The sequence below is a fragment of the Thamnophis elegans genome, chromosome 6 (assembly GCF_009769535.1).
Source record: "Thamnophis elegans isolate rThaEle1 chromosome 6, rThaEle1.pri, whole genome shotgun sequence".
In the NCBI taxonomy this organism is placed as follows: Eukaryota; Metazoa; Chordata; class Lepidosauria; order Squamata; family Colubridae; genus Thamnophis; species Thamnophis elegans.
Genome location: NC_045546.1, coordinates 72,994,818 through 73,012,205, shown reverse-complemented (window position 1 = coordinate 73,012,205; position 17,388 = coordinate 72,994,818). Strand labels below are relative to the sequence as shown.

Sequence of the window (17,388 nt, the reverse complement as noted above, 5' to 3'; positions counted from 1 at the left end):
TAGCGCAGTGGTTAAATGGAGCACTGCAGGCTACTTCAGCTGACTGCAGTTCTGCAGTTCGGCTGTTCAAATCCCACTAGGCTCAAGGTTGACTCAGCCTTCCATCCTTCCGAGGTGGGTAAAATGAGGACCCGGATTGTTGTTGGGGGTAATATGCTGACTATGTAAACTGCTTAGAGAGGGCTGAAAGCCCTATGAAGCGGTATATAAGTCTAACTGCTATTGCTATTGCATCCCCCGCCCCGCCGCCTGTCCGCGAGGTGAAAAGCTGGCCGAGAAGGGGAAAGTGCGGCCGCTGCTTGGCAGCCTCAAGTGCAGCGGCGCCTGCTGGAGAGCTCGCTCCTAACCCCGCCCCCTCCGGCAGGCGAACAGCGCCCGCCTTTACCTGCTTGGGCGGCCCCGCTGCTTCGGCGCGCGCCCTCCCGCGCCGGCTCTGCAGCCCGGTTCGCGTCGGGGCTCGGCGCGGCTCTTCCTAAACTCCGAAACGCTCCAGGGCCGGTTCGGCTCGATTAGCAAGCAGAGACAAAGATGATTAATCTTTTTTAAGGTGGCTTTACCTCGAGGAAAAGGCTGATTGTGGGACAGGTAGGTTTGCTACCTTCCCGAAGCATAGTTTAACCTTGGCGGGGCCGAGAACCGGTTAGTACGGGGAGAGAGGCGGGGAGACACTTCTTGGCTGAGTCGGCAGAGTTCGCCACAGGATCAGAAATAACTCAACATCTGTTCGAATCAATTGGGCAAATTTCCCTTGCAATTTGACGTTTTCATTATATTACTAAAAAAATGCACACAAGAGAAGGTGGCCTTTTATTTCATTCACTTCTCTTGAAGAATGCCTTGCAGCATCAGAAAGTTGTGATCCAGTTCCTTTGGGAGGACCATTGTTTTCATTTTTTAAAAACATTCAAAGTATTTCAAGAAAATTTGCTTTAAGGGCCTAAAATACATTTTGATCTTACAACCACTTACATTCGGAGTTAATGGTACCCGCCGTGCGCTTGTGTGCATGAAGTTAATTTGGATAGCCAAGAGCTGTATAAAGAAAGATAAGTATCTTGTCTGTATAATTGTCTGTATTAAAAAAAAAACGTCCTGAGGCAATAGGTTCTTTCTTTGGACAGGAGAACAGTTCTGAAGGCAAGCTGACAATGTTTAATCCCATTGACACACCTTTAATCATTGGAGGGAAGCTAACGAATAAAGCTGAAGAATTGGCCGGAGGGAAGGAAGCTTTTAATCTTACATATTAAATGGCCATAATAAATTGGAACCAAAAGGATAGCCAGAGGTCAGATCCTACTTTTGCAGAAAATAATACTTACAGCTGAAAGGCAGTTCTAAATTCCATGGTCTATTTGTCTATATGATAATGTCAAGTGGTTTTGTTCTTTGTTTTTGTTTAAGTTAGTTGAAAGAACAGCTTATTGTACTTCATATTGTTGCATCAGTATATTTGAGAAAATCTCATAAATGTGGTTTTATCAAAGACTTAACACATGCCCTCTGGCTTTGGCACAGCCCGTAAATAACCGATTAGCCTGCAGAAAGAAAAACCGCAATGTCTATTACAATTTGTAACCTCAGGAGATTTTCTGAAAGAATTAGGAAAAAGCTTGTTATCAAAGCCAGTGCTAGAGGGGGGGAAATCATAATAGTCATTATAATAAAAGAAAAACTCATTTAGATATTGTTGAACAGAGTTTAATTTTTCTACACTGCAAATGACAAGGAACTTATTGCTTCTTGAGAAAGCTGGAAATCAAAGCTGGAAGAGAGATGACAGTGGCTCATTTCTCCCGCTTTCTCTGCCCTTTGTCATTGTGGAAGTATTTTACCTCCGTTCCTACAGTTCCCCACTACTGCGCCACAACTACAGAGAGTTAAGTAAGTATTAGAGATAGTTTCATGGACATCTGTTTTCAGACAGAGAGGTTCCTCCAATTTCTTTTTCCAACACTCCATTTTGTTGCTATTACTTTAGGTTTCTGTCAAATAAAAGTAGAAGGATTGGATTTGTACCAAGAGCTCAAGATCACTGTTAAAATGTTGCGAAGATAAAGGCTGTGTAGGTTTCATTAAGCAACGGTACTCACAAATGGCTCATAACAAAATTAAAATTCTGAAAACAATTACAGTTTTGTAGCTGCAGATCCCACTGAAGTCATAGGACGTTACATGTTGCAGATACATATAGAGTTGTACTGTAAATCTAGTCTTTTCAAATAACCTTTTTCTTGGAAACTAGAATAGCATCCTTTGGTGATTAAGCATTGTTACCACCCAGCATTAGAACAAAGGCAGACTGGATTTGCCCTCAGTGTTCTAGGTGTGGTTTTTTGCTGAAGTGAATGGCTTTCTTATAATTATTCAAAGCAGATTTTTATATGTGAGTGTTATCTGTTCTTATTGATTTCAAGTGTACTATCCTAAGATTATAAAACCTGAGATAAAACAGGCCGTCCACACAGTAAGGCTTTGTATCTTCTTTCAACTAATCCTCACTAGGAGCGCTAAAGGTGCAATGTGTTTTTTGTAGACGGATGAATGAAAACAATTTACTTGCACCTTTGCTCTAATCAAACAATAAACTAATCCACTTGAAGGCTATTATCCGAGGTGGGATGTTGTGGTGGGTGAAAGATCAACCCTATATACTCACCATACAGTATCTTCCCTCCCTTCCTCCATCTTTCCAAAGGAGAAACTCCTGATAAACTCTTTTTTCCTCAGTTCCCAAATACAAGAAAAATGGCAATCAACAATGTATTGTTTGAAAGGGAAAAGAAAGACCTTGTATTTTTTTTTTAATGACCTGGTGTGCATCTGTCCAATAGCAGATGAAGAAAGGAGAAGAGTGGAAAAGCAATGAAATTGGCTGTCTAGCATCAGGCCCAAATGGGACCTCAAACTAGCTGCTGAATCTTTCTTTCACACCTTGCAGTGTGTGTGTGTGTGAGAGAGAGAGAGAGGGAGGGAGGGAGAGAGAGAGAGAGAGGGAGGGAGAGGGAGGGAGAGAGAGAGAGAGAGAGAGAGAGAGAGAGAGAGAGAGAGAGAGAGAGAATGAGAGAATGAATGTGTTTATCAGACTATAAAGTAACATTGCCTGAAATTCTATTGTAGTAATTGCCCAAACATATACTTAAATAACACCACATTGCTGTCATTGTAAATCATTCATGGATACGTGGGGGGAAAAAACCTACCATATTTTTCAGAACTAACCCACAAAATCATTTCTTTTAAAAATCTTGTACATTCTCCTCACCTTTACATTTTCTGTAATTCTAAATGCTCAGTATAACCAGCGGCCCTGGTTTTCGAATTAACCATAAGTCAAGGACTGCTAAGATCGTCTGGTGCTGTGGACAGTAGCTGTTACCTCCAGCTATCCCTGACTTTACCATAGCTTTTCATGGTAGAAGTGCCCCAGCAATTTACATGAGTGTAGCAGCTAAGAGGTCTCTTCCTCTGCTCTTATCCCCCCCTGCATTATTTTAAATAAGAGTCCCAAGTGAGGGTTAAGCCCATGTTTTGGAAACTATACCCTTCCTTATAGCTTGAGATGTGGGGAAGACAGCTGCAAAATCTGTGAAGAGGCAACTGCCCAGTGTTTGAGCTACCTGTAAAAGTAAACAGGTAAACACTTCCCCACTCCTAGAGGGCACTTGTCTTGAAGTACAAGCACTTGTGCTGTGTACACGTACCTCTCCTTTTCAGCCTCTTTGTTCAATTGTTCAAATACCACCAGCACCACCCCGGCTACTTTAATTCCAGGGCTTAGGATGGCCAGCATTCCTGGCTTCTTAATCTGTTGGGCAGACATCCTTACTAAACTCATGTCAACACTTTGGAAGCACCGGCCATTTGGCTTTTGTTCATTCTTTCTCAGGTTTATTTACTTATATGAGTATGAAAAGGAATTAAAAAGGGGGGGATACACAAACGAATGTGTTTTTTTACGTTGCTTGTTAAGGTGCTCCTTAATTACCCAATAAGGATACAATATTCTAATCAAATTTTGATCTTTCCCTAGAGCACAAAAAATTGGCCCAACATCACCACCTAAAATTCCCAGTCCATTGGAGTTCACATATGAAGGGTGACAAGAAAAAATAATAATGGGAATGTAATTTGAGAGAAAATGTAGACCCACAAGTTTTAGCTCAAGAATCTCTGGAGATTTAGTAGACAGCATTAATTATTCCACACTAACCCACAGTTCTGGTTCAAAGCTCAGATGGGACATCACCTTTTGGAATAAATCGCCCTATGAAAGGGGAGCTAAAGGAAAATGGTTTTTAAGTTGCATAGTGGGATAGCCTGAGTCAGAGAAAATTGTCTCAAAGAAAAGGAAGCACAAGAAAAAGCCAGGATCCCATTAAGGAATAGGGGAGAGGGAACACTTCTAGAAGAGAAATCCTTATTCAGAATGCTTTAGCATGCTGATTAAAAATTGTATGAATCCATCTAAACTTAGGGTTTGTTTTTTTTGCCAAACTTGCCACTTGCTAAGATTTTCATCAATCTGCCCCAGTTTTTCAGACCAGTCAGCCCTGTTGCCAGCCAAATTCGGATGTTGTGGTGTATTTTGGTCTGGATGAGGCATTTCGTATCCACCCTTCCCTTACCCACCACATCTCAATAGGGTAGAACTTGCCTTTGTGTGTTTCACTAGTCCATAACTAAGACCCCCATGGCTTCTCCCCCTCCCCCTCTATTATTATGGAAGGGCTCAAGGTGCTACTAGTGGGTGCTACAACATACTAGTAACTTAAAGCTTTGCAGTAGATGCTTGCTGGAAACATGCACCAAAACAAACTAGAGAGAATGTTACAGGAAATAAAATGTGTGTTGATGGTGTTGCTGCTTTTCATACCATTTCTCTGCACTTGTGGGAACTTTCTGTATAAGGTAGACTTGCAAGCCTGGTGGATTGATTGGGGGGTGGGGGGGGTGAAGGCATCGGGGGTGGAATTATGACTTATTGCAGGTCTTTTGTGTACAAAAGAGAATGGCTGGTCACAGTCCAGCTGTGTTGCTTAGCCGGTGTATGTGCTTCTCAATGGCCTATTGTCATCCCCATTCCAAGGGCAGCTGATTAATGTCCTCCAGGAGCCCTGATTTTCCCTTAGGAAAATATTTGCTTATCAGGTGGCCGGTGGGAGCAAATCTGTCCGAGTCTATCACACGAGGAGCATGTGCTCTAAGTGTAGCTCCCAGGAGGTCTTTATTGGTATAACTCAACAAGTGAGATTTTTCTCCTCCCCCTCCCAAGTTGCAAATGTAATCAAGGGTTCAGTATCCCAAGCATGAAGAGATCTATCCCATCAAAAGAAGGGGGAGACAGAAAGAGTATTGATCAAAATCCCAACTCCTACCTAGCCTGTGTAAAGCCCTAGGGGAAAAAAAAAGGATGCTTTCCTCACAATTCTTTCTTTCCTCAATCTCTGCTCCTCCTCACTTTTCCCCTTCTTGCCACAAGCTAGTATTTTTTTTAGAGAACGGACCAGGATGGCTTGGCAACATGATTTACTTATATCTGTCTTTTCCCTCCTACTATTTGTATTTGTGTGTTGCAACTGGCATTTCCTTGCTGTTATTGTTTAATTATTTCTTTTGGAGCCTCTCCGAAGTAAATAAAGGGGTATATTCCACTCTTTCCCCATCTTAAAATTATATTGCAATGTGTGAAGAACAATGGATTCTTTCTCTATTTGGCTACTCAACAGTTGCAATTATTTATTTATTACATTTGCTCCTGTTAATCCTCCGGCCATTTAGAGAGCCCCTCGCAACCATTGTCTTGGTACTGCCTCCCAGTATTACAGCAAGAGCATTATAGCAAATATCTCGTTCGTTTTAAACTTTGGGGCGTCCTCATCTTGATTTTAAAGGTTTTTTGCCTGGTGTTCAGATTCCCTTCGCCCACCCTTTTTTTTTTGGTTCTCACTACACCCGAATAAAAGGCTGTGTATCAATTGAAAACCTGATCTTGCCCTGAACCGATTGTTGCTGCCGCTCTCCCCCTCCCCCCACCCCGTGATTTATTTATTTATTATTTTTTACTGGAGTGAAAAGAGGAGACCAGCTAGGAAGCATCCACATGAAGGGGTTTTCCTTAATATTGTGGCAAGATCCCGAAATGAATGAAGAGATAGTCCATTGAAAGGCGTTGAATGCCATGACAACTAGGAACAACCTCAGATTTATTCCAAACAGTTAGAACACATTGAAAGAGGGCGTCAATCATGTATTATTTCGCCAGTGAAATAAATGCAAAACCTGGTCTAGGACAAAGGCTTCCAACAGAAGCCGGACATTTGTCTACATTTCGCCCATTGTCCGCAGCTTAGCAATCGGTTTGTATTTGTGTTTGCCCGGGTCCGACCACCCAGGATGCGCTCAGGGACTTGCTTTAAAAGAAGAAGAAAACACCCGAAGCATTGTCATCCGCTTCGCATACGAGATGGGAGGCGTGGGGGGAGGCACACGGGGAAATATACTGATCAACGATTTTTAATTGCTTTGGGGAAGGGTTTCTCTGATTCCCCCCCCCCTCCATACACATACACCAGTCTATCAGAGCGGTGTACTGGTCATCGCCTAAGAAAGTCAAGCAGCCTTGTCTCTTGGTCCCCGGGAGAGCTAGAGGACTTTGGGGAGAGGGGGCAACCCCATCTGACTTCCTTTGTAACTCCTCTTCCCCAAAGAAGGCTAAGTCCTAAATTGCCCTCCGCATGGCGGCCAGCGCTGCCCACAGCTCAACCCCACCCAGATTCCCTCGGAGATTAACAGCGCAGCCTGCCGGACTCCGTCTCCGGCCCCAGAGCAAGAGGCAGCCCGAAAGTTCACTTTAAAGAAGAGGGGGGAGGCAGAAGGGGGATGGATAGAACAAGAGAAGGACTACAGCCATGAATCTCCGAAGAGTGGACTAAGATGCTGAAGGCAGACAGGCAGGAAAGAGAGAAAGAAACAAAAAAAAAAAGAAGAGTTTAGCTCTAGTGAAAACTGAAAATGTCTCTTCCACAAGGTTTATTTTCTTTCCAGTATCCTTAAGATGCTTTCTGAATATGCAGCAACAACATAGGCTTGGCGTGTATGTGTTATATAAGCGTAAAAAATGCAATCTATTTGAAATTTTGCTTAAAAGAATGCCTTTTAATCTACAATCTCCTCTTGGATTCAGGCATTGGCTACTATAGAGTCATTCCCAGATTAATCTCTTAGAAAGCGAAAGGCTGAGACAAATTACCCTTGTGCAAATATTTTATAAGAACCCACCAAAAACCATTCGACTCTCCAAAAGCAGAATGATCCTCTTTGCTGCTAGTTTAGCTTATTTCGAAGCAAACTGGAATCAATTACTTGCTGTTTAATTTCTAGCACTCATCCTTAAGCCTCAACCACAATATTGACCTACGAGGTTTACATAAATTGGGCTTTTGCCACCCCAACAACATCTTTTGGTAACAGTCAAGAATTTGAATAGATTTCTCCTTTGCTCTCTTTTCGGCTGTCCTTTAGGTGGTAGTTTAGTTCAAGCCATTGCACAATTGTCAATTTTCCAGTTTGCTTGCAAATAAAGGAGCGGGGGAGGGGAGGGAAGAGCAGTTATATGTCAGTAATAAAATGGAAAATGAATGCAAAATTGCGTTCGAAGTGTGTATGTGTGAGAGACGGGGGGAGGGGATATTTCAGAAGCAATTTGTTAAAACGCTTTTTTCAAGTACGCGGAATATCTAGCTACTTGGATCGCCTTTGTATGTAAATACTGTGTAGAAAAGGCCCTCCCCATCTTTGTAATTAATTGACACGTTATACCACTCATCATGTGCTACAGCACCAATGGTGGAGGCTCACCTCCCTTCCCAAAAAACCCCACAATTTCACATCTGCAAACACTGTCTTCATCCACTTGACTCCCAAGACCCGCCCACACGTGGCCAACCTTTTGCGTTTAATGCATTTTCACCCCCCCCCCTCTTCTCCCTCCTCTCAGCAGGTTCATGTTCGAAGACCAACCTTATATGGACAGCCCGTCTCAGCAATGGCTTGTTTTTTTCAAGGAGGCACCACCAGAGCACTGGGCTTAAAGCAGACCTTCAAGTAAATGCATGTTGGCATTTTTCCTGGAGTTACAAAGTCTTGAGGAAGCCCGCGTCGTCGTCCCCCCCTCCCCACAACGCCGGGTTCCCCGGTTCTCCGCTCCCCAAGCCTGAAACAGCAGATAGTATATGCCCAAATTCGGCAGCTGATTTTTGTGCCCCCCCTCCGCCCCACCACCCCAGCCTTTCCGTTCTTCTTTCATCCCCATCCCCCATCCCCCCCTTTCCTCTTCTCTCTCCCACCCACCCACCCCCTTCCCCGGTGAATGTTTGGCGAGCCGAGAGGATTGACAAACTGGTCCTTCAAAGTTTCCTGCATAAAAATTGAGCAGAATATGTCTCTAACCAACACAAAGACCGGCTTTTCTGTAAAGGACATCTTGGACTTGCCTGACACCAATGACGAAGACGGATCCATCGCGGAAGGGGGGGAGGAAGAGACGGAGGGTTCGGAGTCCCCCCAAAAGCCGGGCGTTTTGGGGACAACCGCATTGGACGCTGTTCAGACGCTGCCTCTGAAGAACCCCTTTTATGACAATACTGATAATCCCTACACGCGTTGGCTCGCCACCACCGAGAGCATCCAGTATTCTTGTAAGTAAGCAAACTTACACATCGGGGTTCCCTCTTATTGTGAGCTTGCTTCCCCATCCCTCTAGCCCCAGACTGGATGAACTGCGATAGCTCTTGTTACTTTTTCTCCGCCAAATTGGTTGTCTTTTAAAGTTCTTTTTTTTAAAAATAAGTAACTAAAAATAAAGAGTTTTCTAAAGATGCTAATAGGATAAATAATAGGGTTGAATCCTTATTTATTTAGGAGCTTTGAGGGGAGGGGCGAAGAATAGGAACTAAGCCCATCCTAAATAGATTTTAAAACTCCCCTTCAACTCCGCTGCTTTCTCCTTTCTTCCCCGAGTCCTCCTCTCTACTTTTCTGACTAACAGAGCGCGCTTTGTAGGGAAATTTTGGATGGCCTTGCTTTAGGCGTTTGTAAATCGCCCCAGGCTCTCTGCTCTGGATCAAAGGATGGCTTGTTGAATTGTCCTTTAAAAACCAATCCACGTAGCCCAGAAAGAAGAAATCCATTCTGTTTGTTTTTAAGGGAATCGTCCAAAGTCCAAATGCTGTTTTAAGAGAAGACGTTTCAACCTAGGGAAGTTCTCCTCCGCATACCTCTCATGCGCAAGAGAACTGTGCACGGCGCTCGCTATGGTTAGTTTAAAAAAAAAACAGGTTGTTCCAGACCAAAACATCCTATATTTGTTCCCCGAAGAAATTGCTAAAATTTATGCGTTTTGTCTTTATCTTCTTTTATATTTCTGCATGTATCTTTTCATCTGCGCTCTGTGTGTACAACATGCATTAATAGAAAGAAAAATAAAGAAGGGAGGGAGAGGGGGTGTGCAAACAGGATAAACAAACATCGGAGGTCCATGTTAGGCTCAACGCGCCATCCAAATGTTCAAAGGGAAGCAAGCTTTCCCTTTACAAAACCGTTCCGTGGCGAAGACGCGCCTTTCCGACCGGGCAGGGACCAAGAGCGCCTGCCCGCTGGCAAAGGGCCCCGGGACTTTCTCCCGCCCCCACCCCAGGCCAGCCAAGCAGCGAGCCGACAAGCAGCAGCGCCTGGCGGGACCCCGTGGTGGGGAAGGGGGAGTCTCCTGTCCCACCCGGCCGCCCCCCTCTCTTCTGAGTTGTTCCCTTTGTGGCTTTCCCCACAGTGCACGGCTTGACGTCCAGCAACTCCCAGCAGGACTCCGCGTCCAAATCTCCGGAGCCTTCCGCGGACGAGTCCCCGGACAACGACAAGGAACCTTCGAGCAACGGAGACTCGGGCAAGAAGCGGAAAAGGCGGGTGCTTTTCTCCAAAGCGCAGACTTACGAGCTGGAGAGGCGCTTCAGGCAGCAGCGGTACCTCTCGGCGCCCGAGAGGGAGCACTTGGCCAGCCTGATCCGCCTTACCCCGACGCAGGTGAAGATCTGGTTCCAGAACCACCGCTACAAAATGAAGCGGGCCCGGGCCGAGAAAGGTATGGAAGTGACTCCTCTCCCCTCCCCGCGACGGGTGGCCGTTCCGGTTTTAGTCAGGGACGGCAAGCCGTGCCACACGCTCAAAGCCCAGGACTTGGCTGCCACCTTCCAGGCGGGCATCCCCTTCTCAGCCTACAGCGCCCAGTCTCTCCAGCACATGCAGTACAATGCCCAGTACAGCTCGGCCGGCACCCCACAGTACCCCACAGCGCACCACTTGGTACAAGCCCAGCAGTGGACTTGGTGAACGCTCGGGAGGCCCAGGACTCGCGCGTGGATCGAGGGCCGGTCCGACTTCGGGGCGGGTGGAGGGCCAGGGTTGAGCTCGGGAGGGGCTTGCTTCTTCCTTCTTTGGGGCGGGGGTCAGTTTCCATTCTTCGGGCGTGTTTTGTGCTCCATGTTTACAAGAAAAAAATGCGACGTTGCTACTGGTCTTGTCTACCCTACGACGACAAATTTTAAATAATTATAATAAGAATAAAAAAGAATAAAAAACGGAACGCTCTCGTGATTTTTGTAAAGCATGCTTTGTGATGCTGAAGCTGTGGTCAGTGATATTACAATTCAAAGAATTAAGATTTCAAAATTTAAAAAGAACTTTATTTCTCAAGATGGAAACAAACATCTGGCAATTATTAAAGATTCTAAGCTAGCGAGTTTTAAATATATGATAGGTTGCTCTATTTGAAGGAGGAATTTATTTTGGTTGTTTGTATTAAGAGTCTCTCCTCTCCAGTCTACAACTGTACAAATCCAAAAGAACAGAACACACACGTCTATTTCACACGTGTTTATGTGTGTATACGCACACACAAACACGTGTTTTTCTGGCTATATAAACGCGCGCAGGTACACACGCATATAAGGATCGTCTTCATAGAAATTTTGCGGAATAGCAAATTGATGTGTATATAATTTTTTAAGGTATTTTATTAATGGTATATACTTTTGTCTGGGTTTTGTTCCGGCTTTTTAAACGCACGTTATCGACTTTCTTCTTTCGCAAACAAGAGTGTCTTTTTTTCCCTTTCTTTCCTTGAAACACTTCAATAGTTCGGGTTTGGGCAGGTTTGGCCACATTGGGGGACTTTCTAGGAATTAGGCGCAATCAAATTTCGCTCTCTAAAGTTTGGCTCAATCTGGAACTCATGGTAGGAAGACGCGGTGTGCCTCTTTCAGACGAAGTTCGCTCTGAGCCCGTCTCGGTAGCCCGAAATCCCGAAGCTCCGAGTCGCAAAATACTGGAGGCAGAGCGCCCGAGGGCTGGGAGGGGGAGCTGCTTCCTTCTCCCGTCGAGCTGAGCTTTGCCCTGGCCCAAAACACAGACGACCCCGCAGGAGACAGGGTCTATTCTTGTTCTCTAACCCCCCCCCCCCCGATACACACACTTATTCGGGTTTATTGACTAAACTTAATAAACAGATCAGGAAAGGGGGGGTTGTCGAGATCCTATCCCCACCGCCTCGGCCTGAAGGGAAGCTTCTGATTCTCAAAACAACCCCATGCTTTTATTTTCTCGGTGGGTGATGTATGTGGCTCGAAACTGAGAATCGTCATTCTGGAGCTTGTGCCCCGTTTATGGATTTCGATGAGGGAAGCCAAAATGGTGCAAGAGACCCTTCCTCTCTTTTGGTGCTCGAATCCCAGCCACAAGACATTTTTAGGCAACCATTTTCTGTACGTTGATTCCACCATCATCAGCAAGACGGAGCGGTGCGAGACCTGCGTTTGACCCAAACGGCCAAGGACGGCGGCCTTTTCATACTGGATTCTTTCTGAACAACCAGGGGAAGAACGATACATTAGTACTACGTTTCAAGGACACGAAGACACGAAACGTCTTTCCGGGAAGGAGCGCCCGGAAAGATCCCTTCACACAGTTTTGAGTCTCTTTGCCAACGGATCAGAGGAGCCGGTGTAGTTCTTGCTTGGAAGACGCGGCCCGGGACAAGCTGCTCTCTGAACTTTGCCTCATTGGAGACAGAAGCTTTTCCCGCGGCTCAACTAACAGCTGGATCCACCCGAGGGGCCCTGGGAGCTGGAAGCGCAGTCTCGGCGGAGCTTGCTGCCAGGCGCTGGCCAGAATTCAAAGCAAATAACTGTGTCTGGCGTAAAGATCTAGGCCGCAGCCCGACTTTATTGGCGCAGAAGGCCTGAGGCGCCAAGGCCGCAAGGCAAGGGACCTGAGCGCTGCGTGGCCTACCCCAGCGTCGGCAGCCAGTTGGGGAAGCGCCTTCCTTCTTGCTGGACTCTCCCCGGAAAGACTGTTTCTATCCCGGGGGAAGAAGCTTTCGAGCACTCGGTTTGCCTCTCCTCAATCGAGAGCCCGCAACTTCTCTGGAGCTTCGCGCGAGGCTGGACTGAGAGAAACGCCGAGGCTTCTTAAATAGCTCCTTAGCTGAGGCCCGAGTTCGCAACTCATTGCAGGCCTTTGCTTATTATTATTATTGTTATATGTATTTATTTTGGAGCTACTCGCACTCCGACGCACCGGCCGGCAAACACCCAAGTCCTACTGCCGGCGGCCCACCCCACCTCGGGAGCGCTTCCTCAGGGCTCGATTTTTGCGCGCCCCGGCTTTTCCCCTCAGGGGTGAGAGGCGGGAAGGCCCTCCCGCTTGAGTTCCTCCTAAGTCTATCAAGCTGGAGGGCTGTTGTGTGGCCCTAACCCCCCGCGGCCTTGCACTTCACACGCTGGGGACGGCGAGGCGGTCGGTGGGAGTCTATCTTTGCACTATATACAGCGCCCATCACAAAACAGCACAATGGGGAAGGCTGGGCCTTGGGGATGTTAGAGGCGTGCATATTAAGTTGAGAGGAGAAGAGAAAGAGCCGCAGAGAGAGCGGGGCAAGGAGGATGCCCGAGACAGAGAGATTCCCAATCCCTCTTCTTCCTCCTCGCCTTTCCTTCTTTTTTTTCTGGGTCCTTTTAAAACGGACAATCGTCGATGGGCGCCTTTGGAAGGAGCAGAGCATTCCCCGAGTCCGAGGGAAGTACCTCGGGTTTTTTGTTCCGCCTGTCAGTTGGTGCCATTGTGAGCCACGTTGTACAGGCGGTCTTCCATATGGACAGCTGGGCCGGGAGAGGGCCGAAAGAGACGGTTCACAAAACCCAAATTGTATCCGCTTTTCAAAACGGGCATTGTTGTCTGTGAAAGGAAGACGAATTAAAAATTCGTGCTATATCTATTCTCGGGGAGGTTGTGAGTGGGGGGGGGGGAGAGGGAGAAGAAAAGGCAGGGAGAATCTCTTTTCTCCTTTAAGAAAGCAAACAAGGCCCCCTTTTTCCTCCACAGCCCCTGAAAATGCGCGAATGTAGTTTCATAGGCAAGTTGGCGCCCGCATCTCTGCAGAAACGAAAATAAAACCTCCGCCGTAGTAGTATTGAATTATTTTTTTAAAAAAGCCCATGATGCCGTGCCCTCCCCTCTTGTCTTTCACAGTTCGTCCTTATCCTTCGGTTGCTAGCCGGTGTATCTACTCTAAAGTAGATACCACCCTCCAGACCTTCCGCACAGCCCTCAAGACCTGGCTATCCCGTCAGGCCTGGGGTTAAAGATTATATTCCATCCCCGCCCGAATGTTGAATGAATGTTGCTTTACTCTTTTAATTATGTACCGTCCTATATGTCTCTGTATGTTTCCCCTTCCTATATAAGTTGTAAGCCGCCCTGAGTCCCCTCAGGGAAAAGGGCGGCCTATAAATAAACTTAACCTAACCTTAAAGGTTTAGTTGACAGCGGGGCAAGAGAGAAAAGTTATTAGGGCTGGGTAAGGCCGCCCGACCCCTGGAGGTAACTTGGAGACTGATGCGCTGGATTTATGGCCACGACCCGATCAAATTGAACCGCAGGCTAATCGATTAATTGGAGAGACGAGCCTGCCTCTCAGCCTGCCTTATTCACAAAGCCTGACCTCGGGGAGTGGCTGGTTTTGGCACCCTCCCTCCCGTTCAACTGTGACCCTTCGATTTACCTGGCGCAAAAACACTTTTAAAAAAAAGAACGAACTATTAATAATCACCCGCTTATTAATTAGTGGATTAATAGTCATCCACTTACTGATCAATGCCTATCTCTCTACATCATCCTCTAGGCCGCAGTGTTTCTCAACCTTGGCAACTTGAAGATGTCCGGACTTCAACTCCCAGAATTCCCCAGCCAGCATTCGCTGGCTGGGGAATTCTGGGAGTTGAAGTCCGGACATCTTCAAGTTGCCAAGGTTGAGAAACACTGCTCTAGGGAGGCCTGGTGTTTCTATCTAATTTTTTTTTATCTATTTTTTTTTTCAACTTTTGTAATATGTGGTGGTTGTTTTTTTAATGTTGTACGCCGCCTTGCGTCCTTGGGAGAAGGGCGGCATATAAATCCAATAAACCAAACCAAGACTGTCTCTCTCATTCATTTATCTGGAGATGACGCTGAAAACAGAAAGTCGTGGGTGTCCCTTCGTGGGCAAAGTTCCCATAGACAGCAAGACTGCCCAACCCCAACTAGCCTCCCCCGATTTGGGGGACAGCAACTCCCGCCATTCCAAGCCAGCTTGACCATAGTTTGAATGGGGGAGTGGGGAGCCGCCTTTCCACAGATCTGCAAAAGCACCCAGGCAAACCCAGGAGGAGGATGACCACTCAGTGTACCAATCCTAAACACAGCGACCAGGGACAAAGTCTCGCTGCGTAGGCCTTGTTGTCCAGTGCACCTGCCTTGAAGTGAAAAAATCCCGCTTAATTAAAACGATTAATAAGCAGTTTATACCCCAAACGAGTGACTTTGCGACAGACAAATCCTATCCGGCTAAGCCTACCTAAACATAGCAAGTATATGCTTTAACTTTCGAAGGGAAATTAGGAAGTATCCACACGGAGAATTATAGGAACAGTCACATCAATGCAAATTATGGGGTTTGGCGAGCCTCTTTCTTTTGCGAAATCCAGCGGAATCAGACCCCGGCGGCCTGATTAACAGGTCAGCGGGCTCGGGGCAGGCGAGCCGCTTTCGTACCCAGAAGCTCGACCGACTGCGTGGCTTCATTTGCCCGTTTGTGCCCTTGTTGGTGGGTAATAAATCGGGGGGGGGGGGGGGGTGTCAAGCAAAAGTCGCTATTCATGGGTAACAATGGAAAAGAGGGCGAGCCCTTCCATAAGCAGCGGACCTGGCGCTGAATCCGATTCGGGGGTGCAGCGCGCCCTTCTTCTCTTCTCCCCTCGAGGTCTACCGCTGACACCTCCCCATGCCGCTCGCCTCGCCTTCCCTCCGTGGCGTGGCTTTATTTATCGAGCTGATAATAAGGCCGTGTTGGGGGGAAAAAAATCTTTAAGCTTGGGAAATAAACGACCTATTGACTGTTGGGCTTAGTTTAGACCTGGGTGTGAGAGTCATTCATTTATTTTATTTTAAAAAAAGGAGTCTGTTCAAGAGCTTTGGCGTTCAATGAAAAGCTAATCCAATATTTACCAGGGAAAAGGACGATCCTAGCGCTATTACCGGCGGGAGGAAGGCTCGAGGGGACCGGAGAAGGGTGACGGGCGGGCTCCAGCCTGGGCATCGGCCTGCAGCGCCCCTGCCCCCCGGGAGCGTCTGCAGCCCCCCGCGCCCTCCTGGTGGCTCCCTGCGCCTTGCCCAGCCCCAGCAGCGCCCACGCGGAGCGATGTAGTAGCAGATACTCGTGAAGTGCTGGTGTGTATTAGATATTGTATTGAGCAATATTTCAGGAAATATGTACTTGTGGCGTCCTAAGAGCGACACTCTTGCTCTGTCGATAAATCAACCCGCTTTATCCTAACATCTGCAAATAAACTCTCTCTGATCTCCCCCTATCAAAAGAAAACAATTTAGTTTTATTGCTTCGTTTCTCTCTCCCTCCCTCCCTCCCTTCCTCTTGGAAGCTTCTTCGATTATAAGCGTTGTTATTAATAAAGCGAGCGAGGCGAGCCTTAATCGCCTACAATCGGTAGGGGAGGGGCGGCGGGAAAGGGAAGCCACCGCCAGGCTCCCTCCGGAGACTCCCTGTCGCCACAAGGGGGCACTCGAGACTTTCCTTTAGGCACCAGCGCTCCTTTTTCAGGAAAGACTTTCTCCAGTGGAGAAAGTTGACTGCGTGGGGCCATTCTGTTGTTTTATTTGCCTTTGAGGGGATTGTTTCCGATTGTCCGGTCTAGCCTAAGACCCCGGGCTTTCCTCCTTGGCTTTGGCGCTCAGCCAGGTTTCTCTAGGTGCTGTCCAGATCCAAAACCACCACCTGCTAATCAGGCCCTCTTCTCTTCCCCACTCCCCATCACACGCAAGACAGTACAAATCAGAAGGGACTCTGCAGTTGAATCCATAGCAGTGGTGGGATTCAGTCAGTTCGCACCTATTCGGGAGAACCAGTTGGTAACTTTCTAAGCAGTTCAGAGAACCGGTTGTTGGAAGAAATCTCATTTTGTTTTTTTCCACTTTACAGGGCTAATCCTGTAAGGAAGGCAGGAAGGAAACATTCAGGTGTTGTTTCTAGCCTAATCTTTATTGACCTGCTTACAGAAACCGCCTCTCTGGTTAACCCTTATTACATTGTAACAGCTAAGGCAAAGCGTCCATCAACGTGAGTGACCTTGAGTTGGCCATGCCCCCACCCAGTCACATGACCACCGAGCCCCCACCTACCCTGCTGGTCATTAAGGCAGAGAACTGGTTGTTAAATTATTTGAATCCCACCACTGATCCATAGACATAGGTAGCTATCAGATGGATCCATGCACCAGCCATTTGACCCCTGGCAAAGCCACCAGGAACCAATCTGCTTTTAAGGAAGAGGGCCAAGGGTGGAAAAACACTAAATATAGTTTTGGAGGTTTACAAAGATAAGAATATTTTTGGGGTAATGAGGCAGAGATCTGTTGCCTCTTTCATAGTTTAGAACCATCCATGGCTGAAAAGCACAGTGTCTGCCTGTGTTAATATACTCCCAAGGTGTTGAGTCATTTGATGGAGCAGGTAAAGCTGCCCTGGATGAAAGATATACGTCATGCTTGTCCTTCTTTTGGTGGCTGTGATGGCAGACAAACTAATGTTGATGGCTTGGCATGAGATTTGTCCCTGGAACACATCTAATCTCACTTTTAGGTGGTTTGGGGATTGCAGTTGTAGTTCCAACAAGTGTGATCTGCCTACTTGAGATTGTGAATTGAAACATTCCCCTCTTCCAATGTGTTTCACTTCTATTCCTTACCCATTTTTTCATTCCTTTCTTGAATAATCTGAATGCTGTTTCAC

The 17,388-nt window shown here is 46.8% G+C and overlaps 1 protein-coding gene across 1 annotated transcript; it reads left to right on the top strand.

Moving 5' to 3' along the window:
- The first annotated feature begins 8,440 nt into the window (after positions 1–8,440).
- NKX2-2 (NK2 homeobox 2) lies at positions 8,441–10,383 on the top strand. The gene is made up of 2 exons (XM_032219132.1): positions 8,441–8,699; positions 9,827–10,383. The coding sequence occupies exons 1-2, from the start codon at positions 8,441–8,443 to the stop codon at positions 10,381–10,383; spliced, it is 816 nt and encodes a 271-aa protein (XP_032075023.1).
- The last annotated feature ends 7,005 nt before the right edge of the window (positions 10,384–17,388 follow it).

Bases quoted from the DNA above. Each gene is read 5' to 3' on its own strand.
- NKX2-2 (XM_032219132.1), top strand. From the start codon at position 8,441: ATGTCTCTAACCAACACAAAGACCGGCTTTTCTGTAAAGGACATCTTG. The intron at 8,700-9,826 runs GTAAGTAAGCAA...CTTTCCCCACAG, and splicing joins CGAGAGCATCCAGTATTCTT to TGCACGGCTTGACGTCCAGC.